The sequence below is a fragment of the Branchiostoma lanceolatum genome, chromosome 11 (assembly GCF_035083965.1).
Source record: "Branchiostoma lanceolatum isolate klBraLanc5 chromosome 11, klBraLanc5.hap2, whole genome shotgun sequence".
NCBI lineage: Eukaryota > Metazoa > Chordata > Leptocardii > Amphioxiformes > Branchiostomatidae > Branchiostoma > Branchiostoma lanceolatum.
The window spans coordinates 2,331,952-2,353,424 of record NC_089732.1 but is presented as its reverse complement, the minus strand read 5'-3'; the positions used below and the strand labels follow the sequence as shown (position 1 = coordinate 2,353,424).

Genomic DNA, 21,473 nt, shown 5'->3' with positions numbered 1-21,473 from the left:
CTTTTAACTTTTCAAAGCAAGAAACATTTTACAACAAATTCAAGAAAGATAACCCCCATAGAGACCTGAAATTTGTGAGACACAACTACCCCAAAGCATACTGTATATTAATAGTTCTTGTTCTAAAATTTTTGTTGTGGTTTTATATATGTTCGCGGTTTTGGTTGTGACTACTTCAATCACTTTGAAAAGGTTTATTTTATATATTTATTTATTTGGCTTTACAGATTAAAAACAAATCTGTGAGGAGCCGGCAACAGAAACCTGGTTTCTCTACAGGGCCGGCTCCTCAACAAATATACAATACAACTACAATACAATACAATACAATTGTTTGTTTCCGCTACAATAACTGTGCAGTAGGCGCTTGAAGCAAAATTGATTTGCAGTACTTTTGGTCTCTCAAAGACGGCTGCAGACTTGATTTCCTCAATTTTGATCCTTCTTAAAAACAGTGCAGAATCGGTTTACTAGACAAAAAAATGACAGAAGTTTTTTTCTTTACCCCTGGTCTCTCGAAGGCGGCCGCAGACTTGATGGCCTCCATTTTGATCCTCCTCCTGTCGGTTTTCTCCCCCCCACGGAGATCCTCCTCCGTTTTCTTCAAGGTCGCCATGAACTCTTCCTCGTCCTGACAGTCCAGTAGCTCCTGGCGCACCTCTGGGTACATGAACAGGGTCGAGAACGTGCGCGCCGTCTCAAGGGCGTTACGCATCGTTTTCTGGGGGAAGATGGGGCAAAAAAAAAGGAATTTAGGCACCTTGCCTTAGACAAAATAATATTGGTTGTAGGTATTGGTAGGTATAGCCTTTTCAGGCCGTAGGAGCAGTGGGTTATTATCCACTGTACCTAGGACACAGCATTGGAAGGCTGAGCGCATCCCTCTCCTTCCATTGCCTTTTCTCCAAAGTTAGGTACCCATTCTACACCAAAGTGGGGTTAAGAAAGTAGTAATGAGTCTTTCCCAAGGACACAGCGTCTAGCCAGAAATCAAACTTGTGACCTTTTGAGTCCATGAGCCTAGCCACATTGCCAATCGATGCCACATCAAACAGATATTAGGGATACAAAAAAAATGTCAGCTGATGAGAACTAAGAGGGTCTCCCTCACCTCCTTCCTCGGTGCGATGACCAGGACGATGAACTGCACCTCCTGGCTGGTCTCCCCCAGGTTCCGCGGGTACTGCAGTCGGGCGATCGCAACGTGACGCTTCTTAAGGTCCGTAACTGACGCACTGGGGAGGAAAGAGAATTGTTGCTTTATTTTGCACTTGTTTCTTACTTCTGATCATGACTGACTATCGGAAGATACTAACTTATACTTTAGCAGGGCTCGAAATAATACTACATGTGGTAACTTTTCTCTTTTCTACAATAAGACTAGTCATAATGCAGAGTCTGTCTTCTTTTCGCATGCAAAATTGTAAATGGTTGATATTCTGCAATTTCAAACATTTGCTGTGTTTTCTTGACACCAGCCAACTACTGCAATTTGCATGATGTATGGATACAGGTAGGTAATGCACAAATGAAGAAGACACATTTCATACACCACAGACTATTACAAATTGTCAAGAAAAACCCCCATACTAAGAATACGAACAAATTACACTACGAAGTTCCAGACTTACAAAGCACATATCCAGGACTGGTCGTAGTCAATCCCTCCGTACTCAGTCTCACTGGTTCCCTGGATCGTTTTTGTAAAATGTCGTACTGGAAAAAAAGACAACAACATCATATTGATTTTTATTCTTTACTTTTACTAATTGAAACATCATGACAATGCTAGTAATACTTGGCATAGGTGAACTTGGTTCAGTATTACATAATCTTAAACTTGATCTAATTTCCTCTGATGAAATTAACAAAATGACTGAATCTAATACCATTGAAGGGCTCATAATGAAAACTTGTCCTTCATTTTGCCAGTAAACCAAGGAGGTTCCTTTCCTATACCTATCCACACACCAAGTATCATAAAGATCCATTCACAACTTCTCAGGTTACGCTGTAAACAAACAAACGGCACCAAAAACATAACCTTCTCGGTGAAGGTATTATTCGTAGCTCTGTAGTGACAGCATTGAGATGGAATCCGACCAGTTTTGACTTTATTTGTCTTTATCAAGAATGACACAGATCAGACCACTCCTCCTTTTATACTTTTTCTGTGCCGACTCTGTGTACTCGAGTTAAGGATATTGACCAATCAGCATAAAGGTTCTCATTTTGCCCTGGTTATAGGCTAGGTTGCCCTGATCTGAAGGTCTAGTTCACTATGCAATGGCTTGGTTAGGTTGCTCTGTGTGCTCTTCTTGGTGAAGGCAATTAGACAAAGTCTGAACTGACCTGAATCGTGTGTGAACAGTGCGTTCTTGGCCGACGTCATGGTGCACTTGGTCTCGTCCTTTAAGATTCTCTCCAGCATGGTGTCCAAGATGTCTTGAAGACTCGTCTCCACCATGTCCAGCATCAGCTGGGCCATCTCAAGGAAACTCGCAACATCCTTCTTAGCCTGGACCTCGTGACGAAAATCCTTCTTCGGAATTTTCTAAGAAAGAAAAAAATAAATAAATGACATGCCAGCTCATACACAAAATCTCCTTAAGGCTTAAGGCAATCTCAAGGAAACTTGCAACATCCTTCTTTGCCTGGACCTCGTGACGAAAATCCTTCTTGGGAATTTTCTAAGAAAAGAATAAATGTTGTAAATGAAATGCCGGCTCGTAGACAAAGCAAATAAAGCTACAATCATCACTCACAGTACATAATGAATTCTTCTTCACCGAGATGTAAGAAAACGAGATGTAAGGACCAAAATTGACAAACAAGCTACAAAATACCAATTCTACTGAACCCAGTGGGTATATGTGTACAATAGAGGTCTTCATTTATTAATTCATTTATTAACGTACTCTAACGCTAGAGATGTTTTGAATAATATAGCACGTTTTAAATCAAACCATGGGTTACACCTAGCGACCCAAAGCCGAACTGCTACATTTGCGGGTTACGTAATCCCGACATAACAGCTTGACATTGATATCAGAGTCAGTCAGGTGGAAAATAACTTCTTCAAACCCTGTAGATGAAAGGGATTTGTGAGGCCGCTTTAATACGACTGTGTACCGTCAGATTGAACATGACATGCATACAGGATAGAATCAAGGCGGGGAAGCTTCATTGAAGTATGGATCGGTGGAAGCCGGAGTGAGTTGAATTGTGAAAATGTTTTGACAAGCAGGAAATGGAAAAACGATTGCAAGCAGACGAACCTAAAATCAGAATAGCAAAGGTCTCTTATTCACAGCCAAGCATCTACACGAGCTGTTTACTAGTACACGAGTATTTGGCTCGTGTAAATACTTGGTTGTGAATAAAAGAACTTTGCTATTGAGACATTCGCCAACGTGATGAAGTTATTCACGGAAACCTAAAATCGACTGAAGAAATAAAAAAATGGATCCACATTCCACTCATTCCCGATAATGCGATGCATGCTCGCAACTTTGCTAGTCTCAGTTTTTAAAAATTTTAAAACTGTTATTTCTAGCTGCTTTTTCAAAAGTGCGATTCATCAATCCAAGTCACAATCAATTTGCCGTAGAAATCGTACTAGAAGCCACTATACAGGTGGATCTAAAACGAATTTCCCGTGCTTTTTATTCCTGAATATTTTTATGGAAACTCAAGCGGCATGAAATGACAGCCACGCAAGTCCTAAATCATTTAACAGACGTTGCGTTACAAGGATTGCATACAAACATTCTCAATCAATGTCAAGTCAAGGACAGCCCATCGTAAACAAAGTTTGATTGACTTAGTTGAATGATTGATTGGTTGATTTAAAGATTGAAGCCCACTAAACGTTCCGAACGTTGATTGCGTGTTTGTTATGCCGCTAGTGGCGCGTCTTACGTCACTCGTGCGAGCGGCACCTTCTGGCCCAACGCTATCATACATAACAGATAGGCACTTGAAACGCTAACCCGTCAGCGGTTTCGTTTGTCCAGAGGAATAAAAGACTAGCCGGTCCCAATTAACGGAGATCAAAACGTTGAGAGTCAGTTTATTTCCGGCTTTGGTTTAATTTAACGCGTGGATCGTCTGAAAGTTAAGTCAACTTCCATGAGTGACTTGAAGAATTGACCGCGACGTTTTCGGGCCCAATAGAACGGGGTGGAACTTCCGGAGGAGTAACTATGGAGCTTTCCCAAAGATTTGTAGAATTTCTTGTTTGCAGTTTTGCGTAGGACTGATTTGGAAAGAGGCCTAACGCTCTGGCTACTGTAGAATGGAACTTTGTAATTTTACGCGATGGCGGTTTCTTATCAGATGCTATCAGCCACGCGTTAGACATCCAGGGCTTATACATGTAGGTATCATAGATGTGATCGAGCCAGATACTTGTACTTGTCTTGTACAAAATGTATATGGACGACGAGTAGCATTACAAAGTTGCTCTCTCTGCGCAGGTGGAACATTGGGTTGGAAAACCAATTTTCACCACATAAAAACATCCCTCCCCTTTCGATTCCACCCTCCGAGACTTTTGAACTAACCTTTCAAACTTTAGATCCGGCGAATCTAACGACCTTTCCAGACGCCAATTTTAAGACGAATCAACATCAAATCTACCCTCGTAGGAAGATTACCGGACTTAGGTACCGTTCCCGAGCCATCTACATGTAAATGCCGGGCATAACCTGGCGTGATGGCGGCCGGATCTGCACCGGGCCCCCACGGCAGGAGCCGCCTTAATACGGCTCGAGAAAATTAACGAGTGCGAGTAATCCTCCTATACTGCGTTAGAGCGGGATTCAATCATGTGCGCAGCACCTCATGTACGCTTCATGAAGCATACAAAACCTCGAGACCTTGAAATAACTTCATTACGGAATCTAGAAACGCAAAGGTTTCATTTTTCATTTGGAACGTTCCAACGCCTTACCGAGAGTTCGAATGAACACCGCTAATCGAAGGAATACAATCGAGATACAGAACCGTGTTCCATTTGAACATTCGAACACCTTACCGATAGTTAAAACGAACGAATGAACACAACCCTTCGAACGAATATCACTGAGATAAAAAAAAAAAAACGCGTTATCTTGGAACTTTCGAACACATTACCGAGAGTTTGAATGAACAATAAGAACTATTTTAAAGAATACTATCGAGATACAGAAATGTGTTCCATTGGAACATTCGAACACCTTACGGAAAGTTCGTTCGAACAAATGAGACCGTTCGAAAGAACACCACCTAGATACAGTGACGCAATCCCTTGGAAACGCTAGAACGCCTCTGACGTCATCCAAACGAACACCACCTAGATACTTCAAAACTGTGTAGTTTTTGCAAGTTCCTACAGTATAATGTCACCAGCTACAATGGACTGCAATAAGGTATTAAAGTAAAAAAGATTCTCACCTCATGAGAAGCGTACATCAACGTGATGTCCTGGTTGGAGGCGTCGGACATATCTGCATGAAATAAGGAGAGAGCATATTTAGACAAAGTCGATTCGTTTGCCACAATACAGTGTTTAAGAAATTCAACATTGCATGCTGAGTCCATCGACGCTGAACTGATCGTCCGCGAGGATGAAAAGGGAAAAGGAGGAGGATGTCCTATTAGCATTACCCTACGATGTCCAACGACGTCCTCCGACTCCGTTGCGGTAGTCCCACGATTTATTCTTACATTCTAAGGATCATCTCTCCGTTACAACGTTAACACAAGTGAAGTCGTACGCCAAACCTACGAGGAAAATTGCCAATTTTCTGTTATACCCCCGTTGTTTGATGTTGTGAGTATTCATTTCTTTAAGTTTAAGTTGTTCATGTTTTCATCTATATAACGAAAAATATCAAAGAGATTTATAACAGTTACAAGAAGCTTACCCGTAGCTAGTTATCATCATACATGCCTTGGATCAGCATACAAAGTCGAGCTTCTTTCTATTTGAATTTTCTTCAATATATATTCTGAATATGAGAAAGTCGCTTATAACACTTACTTGACCTTGCCTCTGTTAGGGATATCTTTCTGTCTAGAAACATATATGCATGTGAATTCATACGCTTCATTTACAACTGTTACTCTCTGACACAGACTTGTTGTCTACCTGCCGTGCGAAGAATGAAAGAAAGTGAAAGTGATCTCGATCCAGTTTAGCTAACAGCTTAGCTAAGTTATACGTTATAAATATGTTTGGATTATTTTGATGTAGGTGTGAGGCACATCTAACATATGAATAACGAAATGTGAGTCACACATTCATCAAAATAATCGAAAAATTCCACAACTGTAGTGCGTACGGCTGGCTATCAAATTGTGTCCACACGCAACTCACACGTAACGGGTATACGCTCAAGTGTGACAGGGCCCTAACCACTGGACTACGAATGCCAAAAAGGGTGTACTACTTACTTGACTTGCAGTCGGTGTCGAATCCTCCGTCGTCAAAGTCGATGGTGACGGACCCACTAACGGAGTCTGGCGTCTGGGGCACGCTCATGTTCGACCCGCGGGACTTCCGGTGCCGCTTTTTCTTAACAACCTGCAAAATACAGACAAGGACACATTAACAAGGACCCTACAAATACAGTAAACATAGCAGTGAAATCCATTTTTTTATGGATGGAAATTTTCGGACTGGGAAACCACACGTGTTTCGCGATACAGCTTTTTCTTAACCACCAGCAGAACACGGGAAGAGATGGCGTTAAGAAAGACCCTACATATACAGTAGACATGGTAGTGAAGCTCAAGCCTTTTATGGATAGAAAGTTCGGACTGCGAAAGTACATGGGCTCCCACCGGTTCTAAGCTGAAAGTTGTCGTCATCATATGATCCTTTTGATTCAGAGAGAGAGAGAGAGAGAGAGAGAGAGAGAGAGAGAGAGAGAGAGAGAGAGAGAGAAGAGAGAGAAAGAGAGAGAGAGAAAGAGAAATAGAGAGAGAACTAGATAGAAACAGGGAGAGAGAGACTCACAGAGAGAGACTGACGGAGAGGGGGAAGAGAGATAGATAGCCAGAGAGCGAGAGCGAGATCTAGACTCACAAGGAGAGTGAGAGGGAAAGGGAGACAGACTAGCGAAGAGAAAGAGGGAGACTCAGAGAGAAGATGGAGTAGGGAACGAGAGTAGGGATGACTGGTAACGACACGAAGAAGAACAGTTATGCAAGACCTTGCAGATCAGGGCCTCAGCGTCGGGGAATGCTACAAAAGCGTAACGATGCGCCGAGTCAACCGGAAAATTTCCGTGACTTCTCAATATGTTTGTCATTAAAATTAGATCAGCAGGTGTCAAGTGTAAGATTAGTAATTAAGTAAATGCAATTTGTCTGTTATGTACATATAAATGGAATATAACATACCCTCACCACACTTTAACTCGAGTTATCTAACTCAATGCATTTAGCCTACGATGAGCATGAATATGCGATAACGTTCAGTGTCATTGTCATTGCTATTATGTAATGGGTCTTTGCACCCACGTGACCGTGACGTCAGAATATCCGGCATACTGGTTGGTTAAACCTATATGAAAGATGTCATTGCTATCATATAACGGTCTTTGCACCCACGTGACCGTGACGTCAGAATCATCCGGCATACTGGTTGGTTAAACCTATATGAAAGATGTCATTGCTATCATGTAACGGTCTTTGCACCCACGTGACCATGACGTCAGAATCATCCGACATACTGGTTGGTTAAACCTATATGAAAGATGTCATTGCTATCATGTAACGGGTCTTTGCACCCACGTGACCATGACGTCAGACTCATCCGGCATACTGGTTGGTTAAACCTATATGGCAGATGCCAAGTAAATATGAATTTATATATACACGTCTTGAACTAGTCAAGCAACTAGTAATAGATTTCTTAATTTGCAAATTCACGCCCGTCTGCTAATTGCAAGTGTACAGGTACCATAATGTAAAAAAAAGGTAAGAAATGTTTATTCTATAGATATACCTGATGTTTCTACGAACATTACTAAGGGGGAGGGGGGCTTCTTCTTTGGAGGCAGTGGCTAATGAAAAGTCCCACGTCTTTAATGATAAGTGGGGCGGGGTTGTAATTTTAGCAGAAATATTTTTTGATGTCTTTTAGCAGGTGGCAATACCATAAACACAGGGAAATGTCTCGGTCTGACTCCAGGTTAAACCAGAGAGCGTTGTGGCTGTGACGTCACGTAAAAACGACCTATACCAGTCCCTAAGTGGTAATATAAGAGCGTAATGATGATGGTAATGACAATAATAAATATGTTCAGCAAAAAACAAACTGGCTACTCAAGCGTTGTCACATAAGAGTGTTTGTAGTATTAAGCAGGTAGCGACCCGGTGGGTTTACAGTCTACCACATACACACACACGTGTGCTGATTGCATACATGACAGACCACTGAGCGTTTTTACTCATAAAATACAGATGTGAATCATATTGTCAAATATAACTTAACCTTCTCTCTGTAGCCTAACACTGTAACCTAGTGCTGCGTACCTAAACGTAACATCAGGTACAGGTTCCAGGAAAGAGGATTAGGTACTGGTCCGGACCTGTACCAGTATCTGTTCTTCTGAACTTCTTCAATAATGACAGAAACATTAATAAGCTGTTTACAAATACAACTTGTCAGCATCTTTGTTCAAAGATTATAACTAAGTTCCTACCGCCAAACTCCCTTGGCCTTACTATCAAAACTCCCGGCCCTCCTGAATGATCTGTCGCATATTAGTAACGCTGTTCCAAAGTGTCACTTTGGTCATGTTTGGTGTTGCATGAGGCTACGAGGTTAGGATATCAGTCACAAAATAAGCATAGACTTGGTGTAAATTTATATCGGTACAGTACCGGTACTTCATGATCCGGTATTTTGGATCTGTGCCTAATCGATTTTCACGGCACAGTGCCGGTACGCAGCACTACTGTAACCAATAGAGAACGGGGTGCCAAACAGCTACTTCAGTGTGTTAAGGGCTAAGAGTGTGTTGGATTTCACCTTCACAGAATGTCCAGTCACTTCATTGATTATGTTATAGATCTTAAAGGGTCACTCGCAACATATGGAAAAGTGATCAATATTAAGTTAAGCACAAAATGCATCGTCAGACGATAAAAAGGGTAACCTAGCGGTTGTCTTGGCAACACTATGCTAACAGGCACCTATATCCTCATTCCACATTTGCTTGCAACGCAATAGCTAAACAAGGAGACAGACATTGAAATCTTTTTCAACTCCAATGTATTGCCAATATCTGTAAAAAGAAAAACCCCTGGTCCTTCAATGCGTTTTTATGTGCTTGTATCATTTCATTTCCGTTCATTGATGAAAGATGTCGGATTGACATCTGAAACATCTTGTATTTTTAATATCGTAATCCAGTTGTGCAAATTGAATAAAAATATTATCATTTCCTCTTAAGTTATTGGATTAACTTTTCGAGTGTACGATCTTTTCGACCGACTAAATAGCCACATGATGTTGCATCATGATGTAGCAATTCCTACAGACAACGCACAGGGTCAAACGCGACCACGTCAACGTCACAAAATCACGGGTTGAAAACCGGTTGCTACGACAAAAACTTAAACACTTCTAACTAGAACAAAACAAGTATAAACCTGTGGTTCGGCAGAGTAAAGAGATTTATCTTCCTCCTCGTGGGTCGGTCGCACAAAAATCATCCGATAATGCTGTGAGTCCGATGCCATCTTTGTCTTTTTCTTCTTTCAGCTTTAACTTTGATTCTATTTCGAGACGTTTGAATGGCACAGGTACGGGGTCGTTTTCGAATACGTCTGGGCACAACAACGCTCTTTCTCCGAGGCTTGATCTTAACAATCTTTAAGAATATGTCAAGACATCCTTGGCCAAAGTCTTTATACAAGTCAACCTGAACTTGTCCATCTAGTCGCGTCCGCCACTTTAAGTTTAACCGTGCCCTCTTCCAAAGAATGTTTGCTTACGGCGACTGTTGAATTTGACCCTTATAGCATTTCATCAGCACTTGTTTTATCCAAAACATGCAATTATAGAGGCGTTGCCACCCTACAGTATCACCCTGTTCTAGAACGCCAATATGACGTTTAAATCAAGATATGATCGCAATTTCCCGATCTAGAACATCCTGTCAGATAATAACAATCAGCTATATTACACACATTCTGGTAGCCACGTTCTACCAACCTTGCGTCCTTGTCCTAGTCCAATTCAAGACTTTTTATTTCTCCACTTCTAGCCGTGACCCCTTCTGTCGAGTACTTGTCTAAGGTGGTTGCTGACTTTGACCCTAGCGGCGTTTTTATCTTTACTTAGAACACCCGGAGGGACCTTTGCCGACCGACGCTCCTATCCCGGCGTTTTAAAAAGCTGCTCTGCCTTGTTTCACTGCGTCATCGGCAGCTGATAGGTGGTGGGAATATGTCTACAATTTCTCCCATATAGATACAACTGCCGTCTAATTATAATCAGACATGATGGCACGCACGCATTGCCGGCATTCACGCCTTTCGCGCGCAACCTGGTTCTAGGTCAAAGGTCACTGACCTGGCCGTGGGTCAAATTTGACCTCTATTAGTCTATAGTGGTTTTAATATGTACTTTGTTTTAGCAAATTGTGGAATGAAACTACGGTAGTAGTATTCTTATTTAGTCGTTCTGCCTCACGCCCAGATTTCTTTTTATCTGTGGAACTTGGTTTTATTTCTGAAACAATAGTATAGAGATTCGTGGGTCTCATGTCACTCCCTGACGTGGCAAACCGTATCTACCGGCTGGTCAACTCCTCTGGTATGTTATTTGTCTATTCGGCCGAATTCTACTCTTTCCAGCCACGTCTGGAGCCTGGTAGAGGCTAGTTTCAGAATTGTCCAAACGTCCCCAAAACTAGAGGCCTAAAATAAAAACGATGATTTAGTGTCTCCCTGACTTTGGATTTCGGAAGCATCTTCTTTCTAAAATTAGTTTTACTGTGTAGGAAATGGCACTGCGATCTGTGACGTCAAGTGCACCTGTCCTCGGCCTCAGGACATGACGTCATCAACCTGTCACTGGGTCAGCTGAGGTTAACGAGCAACTCCCGGGGACAGAACGACGCTCCTAGCGGCGAGCATGTGTACTGCACCACTTGTGGCAACTTCGTCTTTTATCTTTCTTTTTCGTTTTTAAAATATTTTAAACGTATGTGCTTGTGTGGAGGGGGCATGACGTCATCAACCTGTCACTGGGTCAGTTGAGGTCAACGAGCAACTCCCGGGGACAAGAACGGCGCTCCTAGCGGCGAGCATGTACACTGCGCCACTTGTGTCAACTTCGTCATTTATCTTTCTTTTTCTTCTTTTTTGAAATATCTTAAGGGTAAACGTATGCACGTGTGTGGAGGGGGGTGTTGCAAGGTAGGGGGGACGACCCCTCTTTTCACCCCCCTCCCTACTCTCCAAGCAGAGGAGGGGTTCCGGCTGCTTCGACCCCTCCTCTGCTTGGAGAGTACCCTCTCCCTACCTCTCCATTCAACTCTGACACACATAGCAGGTGACTATGGGCTATCACATACCGCCCACAGTATCACGTGTCGTTCTGTACAGATTTAGTTTTCGTCTGTCATCACAGTTTAAGTCTGCGCCTCCCGGGCCCATTTAACGACTACAAATCACTGTAATAGAAAAACCACTCTCGTGTAATCTGCCTCTGGTATAAAACAAATTAACAACCATATTGCCGGGGGAACACAACCACAAACTGAGCGCTTCGAGGCAGACTCCTGGCTGGATTTAAATATTCTCTTGTATAGCTTTAAGGCTTGACAGCGTCTGCTTGGAATGTAAAATATTGTCTAGTCATTTTGGAAGGCTATCTACTCTAAAAGCTTTTTCAAAATACATTTTATCAGCTCTTTTGACAACGAATCAAAGTTTCAAAAACATTTCTAGGTTTCTTGAATAGGTGTTCTTTTATCCAGGGGGATGGCAGTGACAAAAAATAATTCAGAACCAGGATGTATTCATGTGTAACCATAAATACATTTCGATTACCTATTGTCAACCAAAATACCCTGATAAAATCTACAAACTGAAGAGATCTTGGCCATTTTGTACACCGACAGGGCGTGTGACTAGCCTCGAGCAGGCCCCCCTACGGGCGTATGGATCGTAGAATTTGGCAGAGTAAGCAGACAGTATAGTCAGCCCACGGTGAAGGTCACATTTCGCCCGTGTAGGAGCCTGCAAATGAAACCCTGGCAAATATTCTCCCTATAGCCGGCATAGTTAACCTGGTAGAGACTAGTGACCACAACTACTACAGGGGTGTTCCCCAGTTTTTATCCAGATCCAGATCCTGTTTGAAAAAAAAACAAAAAAAAAACAGTCGTACCTTTTTCCTGTGCACGTGGTCGTCGCTCCCATACCCCAGGTATGAGATGGTGGACGCTAGGCTGATGGCCCCTGGAGACGCAGGCCGGAGACGGTTGACGCCTAGCAACACGGGCGAGTCCGAATCCGAGCTGGGCGGGTTGGGCGATACTACAACACAGAGGGGGGAGAGTTCATTTTATTTTAGGTGCCAACAAGGTAATATATAATTCACTATTCACAAGGCTATCATCTTATATACCAGAATTTATCCCAATGGACTTAAATAGCAAATTCAATAGCAAAGTACATACTGACATGTAACAACCCCTGCATTGTAAACATAGGAAAATATATCAAACAATCATGGTCTAGACGTTTAGAAATTCTTCCAATGATTGTAAAAGCTCATGATCCCGTAGTTGTTGTGTATAATTCACTATTCGCAAGGCTGTCATCTTATATATCAGAAGTTATCTCAATGGACTTACATGTAAATAGCAAACATAAGTACATATTGACATGTAACAACCCCTGCATTGTATACATAGGAAAATATATCAAAGAATGTCTAGACGTTAGAAATTCTTCCAATGATTGTAAAAGCTCATGATACACTTGTAGCAGGTAGATTAGCCTAATTTAGCCTTATAGAACTGTAGTTAAGTACTAGTAGATGCCATACTTTGTATCTTGTACAATTGTTGTGCAATAGATTTATAAAGTTGTCACGTTATATATCTAGACCGGAAACAAGATGGCGACCGGACGGTGTCATAATCCATAGACGCGGACGAGTGTGAAATAGGTTTTGCTACCGCGAACCTGTAATTAAAGCACCTGTAATTAAAGCCGAGCACCTGAAATTAAAAACGTTACCACGGAGATTACGTAAAGCATTACAAAATCTCTGCCTGGATTCCTGTCTATGGAAAAGCCTTGGACTGAAAATCGGCAAAATGCCTTAATCGACCAAAAACGAGGTTTAAGAACTGCAACTAACACTTCTACAGATATACCTCCTTGCCTTAAACATGAAACAATCACACATGGTACAATGTATGGCATTAAATCAACAATACTACAAGGCTAATCTATCCTACAATTCTAACTACAAAATGACAAGCACCATCAAATTGACAGGACTTATGAGGTCAATAGTTCAGTGTGCCGGCTTATTTTCCACTGCTTTCAGAGAAGAAATCAAACCCCGCATTAGTACCATAGATATAGAAACTTACTATAGAATAGCAATATAGAATGATCTTGTATTACATGTATACCTTTTGTTTTACCGTACATTTGTATTTCGACACTGTTGTCAACATGCAATTAGCCTACGGGCATGAATTTGCAATAAACTATTGAATTTACGCGCGTGGCTTCTGAAGCCGGCGTGAAAAATTGGGGGGGGGGGGCACCGATTATCATCATTCTGTCACATCGTGTAGAGGTTAGAGACTATCATATCGTACAAGTAAAGTCTACATACCGTTTTAGAGTGAACTCGGAGCCGAGAAACTGTCTAAAAGACTGAAAAGGTTCGGAGTACAGCGCTTTGTTCGTAGGTATGAGTCGGTGTGGATCAGAATGAGTGCAGTAGAACAGGTTGGACTAGAGTTCGTTGACCCCCTTTCTTCCGGCTAAGCAATATTATCTGCGAGTATGGAAATCACCTAATCTGCATGATACATGTACATAATTTAAGATGAAACTTGCATACGTTACAAATTTGAAGTCTCCGTTTGCACGTGTATCAATTTCTCTTTAGCTATCCAAACAAGTTAGTATACTATTTTACTATCTAGAATCCGTTAAATTGTGAGGTAAAAGATTATGTTTTTACAAAGGAAAAAGGGGGGGGGGGCAGTTCTTTAAAAGGAATTTGCGAACACAGAAGGGGGCGCAGACTCGTTCTACTTCTAGATGTCATTGGCCTTATCAGGATACCCAAAAAAGTTCACGACGCTAACAATGTTGGCAAGGAGAAATCTTAAAGTTCCTAAAAGTTTAACATACCTGCTCAGGGCGTAGAATAGTTCAATTCAGCGTCACCAAGTCGTGCTTTAAAAAAGAACCGCACAAGCTCGATTTACGTAAGGATAGGCATTTAATCCACGCCTGGGAATTGTTTAACCTAACAAAGTACAGGTCCGGTTATTTTAATTACGAGCCTGGCTTCTAAAGTTGGTGGGAACAATGCGAAAAAAAACTGCACCGATTATCATCATTCTGTCACATCTTGTAGATACGACATATATATCGTATCGCACATCGATTATTATCATCTTTTTACATCGTGTAGAGGTTACATGTAGATACTATCGGATCGTACAGAGAATGTTTACGTACCGTTTTCGAGAGAACTCTGAGCAAGAAACTGCCTAAAAGACTGAAAAGGTTCGGAGCGAAGCGCCCTGTTACCAGTGGTCTGGATCACAGGGAGCGTAGTAGAACAGGTTGGACAAGAGTTCTTTAATTTGACCTCCATTCAGATCGGCAAGCAACATTATCTGTAACTATGGAAATGACCAGTGTGCAGTGATCCGGGATACCTTTAGGCGTAACACACTGGCTTTGTAGACACGTGGCGGGAGCTGGTTATATTACACCGGACGACTAGCCACGCCTAACCTTTGTAAATCATATAGCTAACTTCAAGCGTTGTTAAAAGCTATCTAACAAAGAGGTTCAATCCTGCCAGTTATAGTGCAGGGGCCAGGGATGGTGGTACTTTGTGAACAAACAACGAAAAACAAATTCGTGGGGTCGTATGGCGTAACGACAGGGTGTTCGGCCCAGAACCAAGAAGTCCCGAGTTCGAATCCCCATGACGCCACCGATGTTGTGCCCTTGGGAAAGGCACTTTACACGACTTTCCTCACTTCACCCAGGTGTATAAAAAAATGGGTATGTTGTTATCTGTACGTGGTACTGTTAATATAAGTTATAAAAACTTGAGTGCAGTGCCACGTCGTCCTTGTCTGTCAAAAACCGAAGTAAAAAAAACAACAAAAAAACAAATTCAAAATATGTTAAAGCTGTTCATAATGCGTACCAATGATAAAAAAATCAATCAACTGTTTCACAGTATTGAATCAACACCTAGCAGTTTAAAAACATGTCCGAACTGGCTTGTTGTGTTTTGAGATGAGTTAAAGATTAGCTGGATTGTCAAAGGTCGGACAACTTTAACAATCATCGTTCTTCAGAGTACTACTAAGTAATTAGCAGATCTACTTGACACGCTAAAAGAACAAAATTGCTGGGATCTGTACTATCTACAAGCCGTAAAATTGTGCGGTAAAATACTATGTTTTACAAAGGAAAAAGGGTGAGGGGCGTTTTTTTAAAGGAATTTGCAAACGCAGAAGGGGCGTAGACGCGTCCTTGATGTCCCTGGCCTCATAAGGAGACTCTAAAAAGTTCACGACGCTAACAATGTTGGTAAGGAGAAACCTTAAAGTTCCTAAGAGTTTTACGTACCTGCTCAGAGTGTAGAAAAGTTCAATTCAGGGTCACCAAGTCGTGCTTGAAAAAAAACCTACGAACTGAGTTATGTAAGGACGGGCATTCAGTCCACGCTAGGGAATTGTTTGACCTAACAATGTCCAAAAGTCGTTCGACTTGTGATAAGTGGCTTTTCTATTTGATCTCCGCGGACCTTTGAGCTTGCAGACGACGCGCGCTGCCAGAACTCTCCTAACAAATGACAAATATATTATCCATTCTGCTGTCGGCAACGAGAGTCTATTAAATTTCGAGACGTCTACAACCGCAGTTATTCAAACGCTTAAATCGTTTAGCCAATTTTTTTCAGACCATTATTCATATTGCGGTTAAACCTGTTACTAATTGATGATGCAACCCGTGCAAAGTCTGACCACTGACCACGTAGATGTACGGCATACCTATGGGGGCGTGGTGACCTATGGGGGCGTGGTTGACCAGGATCTGATATTTGCTTTAGGTCGTATGTCGTGTTTTATCAGTGTTTGCTCGCAAACCTTTCGTCACATGTTCTACCTGTGCTTGCTTGATAATTCTTTGTCACGTGCTTTACTTAAAGGTTAAGTGTATAGCAAGGGGGTATAGTCTTACACATATCTACAGGAAGAAATAGAAGAAATTTAGACAGGCCGATTAAAAAAGCAACAATAAATCAAATAGCACGCCTCTCAATCAACATAAAAAGACAAGTAATGCTTGTTTAGAATTTATGTCACCGCAGTCTATCCCAACACAAGGCCACTTGACCGAGAGCTTGACATTTAAAGAATGTGAACCAGAGTACCATCCATCAAATTTTGAACTATAACTACGAACAACACACGAACGCAGGTACGATGTGAGTGGCGTTGTTGTTGCTGCCGTGCCTTAAAGGGCGGTGTAGAGTACCACAGTCTCCAAGCAGAGGCATGACATCTACTTGTGTTGGTACATCTTTTTGTAGTGTTCTGTACCTTAATCCAACTGAGCGTTATGTTTCTCTAGTCGCCTCGCAATCGGACAAATGATGAATAAATTTGTAGCTTGAATTAAGGAGTACAGAACGAGGGAAAAGACGAACATAATCAAGATCAAACCATTCATCTGCTGCGTAGTCAATAAAAAGATGTGCGGCTTAGGTTTGTTCTTTAAGCTTTTCTAGTGATATGTCTGTTTCTAGTAATATTTCTGTTTGCCTGTTCGATTGATTGCCTTTAGAGTGACCTGCAAAATGTTGGAAAAGACGTGCATAACAAACTAGAGCCACACGTCTATTTGGAGACAAGAAAACGTCGACGTTCATGACGTACCTATATTCCCGTTAATGACGGGCGACGGCGGCGTTTCGTCGATCTGCGGAATCGGTCTGACGAGCGCCGACAACGGCGCAACGTCGGTAAAGTTCGGCGGCGAGTTCGCGTCTTCTTCCTCCAGTGCAGCGACGTCTATAGCTCCGAGTTCTAGCTGCTCTGGACGGTGGGTGTTGGCGTCGCCGTCCGACATTTCTTCTGCCACTCCCGCCAAGACTTCTCAATCTCCAAAACGTCTTCTAGGATTTCTCCGCGCCGTCTTCGGTTTCAACCTGTGATAAAGGCACGTGAAGAAAACAACTATTATGAGCGATGGAAGGTAAACAGAGGAGGAATGTTTGCAAACAGACGGAACAAATGAAGTACTTTTGTTTGAGGTAGCTAAAAGTATCGTACGTAATCCGATTCGGTCAATCTACACCGAATCAGGCAAAACGATCGCCCCTTCTCTCTTCAATTGGCTTTAACTGCCAGGATCACAACAACAGCGCTATTGCGTACCTGGCGAGTTCTTATGTAAGCTTACGTAAAGACTTGAGGTGCGCAAAGTTAGGGCTGTTTTGGGTACAGAACAGAACAAGTATGTGCTTTAAAAAATTGGCTATGCCGTTAAGTACTGAGTATGTGTGTGTGGCCGTAATGGTAGCTGAAAAAAGACGGATTCTCGAAACTTTTGCTTCGAAAGAAAGAAATGCCAGTCTGTGATCTTGAACGAGTTTTATCTGACTGAAGAGCTAGTCTTCCACTGGTCGTGACAGAGAAGACAGATGCTCTGTACAGTATTTACATGTTTATTCCCCTAGCTCTTATCGACAAGCACACTTAACAGTGGACCCACGTCGTAACGTCCCGTTCTAAGAACGGCAAGTCTGCAACCCATTCCAGTAGCGCTAGTGAGCGACAATAACCGGGAGTCGAACTCCCGACGTTTAGGTCCTTCATCAACGTATCCAGGTCTATTATCCACTAAAATCTTACAACCACAGACCGTTGTCAGAATTTCAATGTCAGTGTCAAGCCTCCTTTCGTTAAACGCTGTTGCTAAAACAAGGAAAGGAAAGTGATCCTATCCAGTTTTAGCTTACAGAAGAGTTATTCTTCCACTAGTGAAAATCTGTATTCAGCACGGACAGAATCAGGCAATCAGCGAATCGAACTCAAACGGAAGGCGGAAAATCCCTGCTGGCCCAATCAGTGCCAGGTTCAAAGAAATCGCGGATAAGCAATTAACCATGTCAACGGGGAAAGTTGGAGAGCGCGGGTGTGACGTCAGAGAGTGGGAGCCCGCTGAACATCGCGAGTGCGTCATGGACGGCCTGGGATGACCCGACTTCCGGTTGAGGGGGTTCGGGTAAGGCCATGCAGACATGATTTTATTGATGGCTGTACTTCTCTTTAAATGCTAGATAGGGCCTCCTGGCCATGCCGGTCGACGCATACTTGCAGCTAAACCCACGCCAATCTCGCTACAACCATCCGAACTCTTTCAAAACAATCCCCTTCAACAACTTGAACAAGGACTGCTACATATATTCTTATTTCCCAAGCACATCTTTTTTTAATGTTTGGGCTTTCAGTAAGCTTATGTGGCATCGAATGGTGTATTCAAACGATCTATTTTTGTACCTTTCAACGTGTTTTGTTTATCTTTCAAAGAAATATAAATATTTGCTTTCAATCCGACGCTGACAAGTTATTTGTCCAATTAATATGAATCGTTTCCCTCTGTTTGTGGTCGCCATTTAAAGCGGGTTACGCTTGTTTTCATCTCTGTTTGCGTAGCCTCCACCAGGCCTTCCTACTGGGGTATGGATAGTAGAGTTTGGCAATAGGGTAGTAATTGACCAGGAGAGTTAGTCCGCGGGAACGTTGACATTTCCCTCTTCGAGTAACTGCGCATGGCCAATGAAAAACTATTGTGGCCAAACTCCCGTAGGGAAACCATTCTCCCTATTAATAAGCCCCTATCTCACTGGACCCGCGGCACTTGCGGGGAGGAAATTATTTTCTCCTATGACTCACCGTTGAGCAGTCTAGTTATCAAACCAAAGAAATTACTTCTTCGGCTGCAAACTTAACCTAAACCAAAAACATGTTAATACGCAACTCATGCGGACTTGTATAATATACGCACAAGTGTGACAGGGGCTTGAGATAGGGGCTTAAAGTCAGCGTAGTTAGTCTACTTGAGACTACTGTTGGCGTGTCAACATCTGCGCGCCGCGGCCTGACGCACTTTTGGCGCCGACGACACAAGTTATGCCCGTAATTTTTCATGGTAAGGAAAATCGAATCTTGCGCGACGTAGACTTATTTTTCCTGACGTACGTACAAACGAAAACATACACGGTTACGTCAAGATGTCTTGAAGGCTGCGTCAAGACGTCTTGAAGGTTGCGTCAAGATGTCTTGAAGGTTGCGTCAAGTCGTCTTGGCATCATTTTTCAGCCAGTGCCACTGATATGCTACTCGGCCTCTATCAGACTACGCTTTAACGACTGTGCTAAACATGAAGCTTAAAGCTAAACAAGTCTGAATTTTTGCCATCAGTGCGTTCCTTAATGTTTTGCCTGCTAGAAAAAAATTGTCTTAGAATGAATTGTGAAAGTATGTTTTGTATCATCGCACAAGAAACTCAATCGTACTCTAATAAAATCAAGCCTACGTAACTACAATGTAAACACACATCTATAAAAATGAATTATGAAACGACTTTTTCTTTGTTTTATATCATAGCTTGACCAACGAATTGCAATTGCTATCAAATGCTCTGCACTATGCATTACGTGCGATCAGTTCATGTCAGGTTGAAACTTATTTCATTCGACATTCTTCGTTTTTTGCTCTCCCAACAACGGTATTAAATCTTTGATAACATCCTACGGGTTTTCCCTCACATATCTATTCTATAAATCTCCACGGCACCACGCCTACGTGAACTCGCATTATGAATCTATCAATCTTTTATTGTAGCGTTCCTCCCGCTGAGACGTGGAGACAATTATTGCTACATTGACGTTGATAGAAACCATTACTGCTACATTACGGACGCGCGATTGGCTACAATCCCCCTGCACAGCCGTGACGTCACTCTGGGGCTTGACTGCTACAAGGTTGACTGGTGAACAGAACGATCTGCCAAATTTGTGGATACAAGGACTTAATTTTGTACGGCGGTGCACCTATGATGTATAACGTTGGTGGCCTCACTGCGTCCTAAACTGGATTTGTGTTTCCCTTGAATTTATAATGGGAATATCGTTCAAAACGTACAAGTATGCCCAAAAAGACAGCAAAACACACAAAATGTAAAAAGAGTCGTATGTTTTCGATGAAATTCTATGAGAGCGCTATCAAATCGCCGAACGCTGAGTTTCCAAACCTTTGTGCCGATTTGATATTAAACTAACCTTTAAAGCGAAACGCCCTCTTCAATATAGGACTATTTATTTTACCTTAAAAGCTTACTGTAACTCACTTTATCTTCACGGCGTAAGAAAAATGTACACTTCCACTGAGCTTTAACTTCACGGTGGCGACAAGTGATTTACAGAATGGATGTGTGAAGGAATCATAAGTAATTACAACAGGTTTTACAGGGTGATGATAAGTTCACAGTACAGAGGTGACTGTGAAAACAGTGAACATAAAGTTACAGTGAAGGAAACAAGAATTACAGTATACCGGCTCGGATATCTAGCTGTGGCCCAAATTGCGCTCCTGCTAATACAAATGAAATCAGCGCGCTCACATAAGTGGTTTGCTGAGCACTTCTATCCCGTAGAGTCCCCGATATCCATTTACACCCCTCCCCTGCCGCTATCAAATTACCACTTAAGTTTTCCTGGTAATATGAGACTCCGATGGCTACCATTAAACGCTAGGTGGGCGCTCATCACGACAGTATTACCGCACATAGCACGGCAGGAGGCGTCAAAACTTTATTGCGAATTTTGGTTCAAGGACTAATCTCAGGAAACGTGGTATTAATGGATTAAAGATAAACTATATACAGTATTAGATTGTCATTTCGTATAGCTGAGATATCAGTCTAGTTCAAATAATAAGATACAGTAATTATAAAGACGGTAATAAAAATCTAGTTAGAATAGAATAACTTATAGAAGTCTAAGTTAACAATAATCTAAGGGACAAGTAAAAAGTAGCCACAATGGTAAAGTGGAGGTGGTCACTAGTACAGGTCTGCCTGTATATTAATGGCCAGGTGGTCCTTATGTACAATGGCCATTAGTACAGGTGTGACTGTTTATCAATGATCAGGTGGTCTTTATGTATAGG

At 42.1% G+C, this 21,473-nt stretch overlaps 1 protein-coding gene across 1 annotated transcript in view; it reads right to left on the bottom strand.

The window, feature by feature from the left end:
• Positions 1-21,473, bottom strand: part of LOC136444496 (solute carrier family 4 member 11-like) — a 71,182-nt gene that overhangs the window by 11,806 nt on the left and 37,903 nt on the right. The window contains exons 2-9 of the mRNA XM_066442062.1: positions 17,175-17,446; positions 12,398-12,546; positions 6,439-6,568; positions 5,437-5,489; positions 2,353-2,554; positions 1,632-1,716; positions 1,112-1,235; positions 506-721 (exon numbers count right to left, since the gene is read on the bottom strand). Coding sequence (XP_066298159.1) covers positions 506-721; positions 1,112-1,235; positions 1,632-1,716; positions 2,353-2,554; positions 5,437-5,489; positions 6,439-6,568; positions 12,398-12,546; positions 17,175-17,367 — 1,152 coding nt within the window. The 5' untranslated portion in view covers positions 17,368-17,446. The remainder of the gene's footprint in view (positions 1-505; positions 722-1,111; positions 1,236-1,631; positions 1,717-2,352; positions 2,555-5,436; positions 5,490-6,438; positions 6,569-12,397; positions 12,547-17,174; positions 17,447-21,473) is intronic.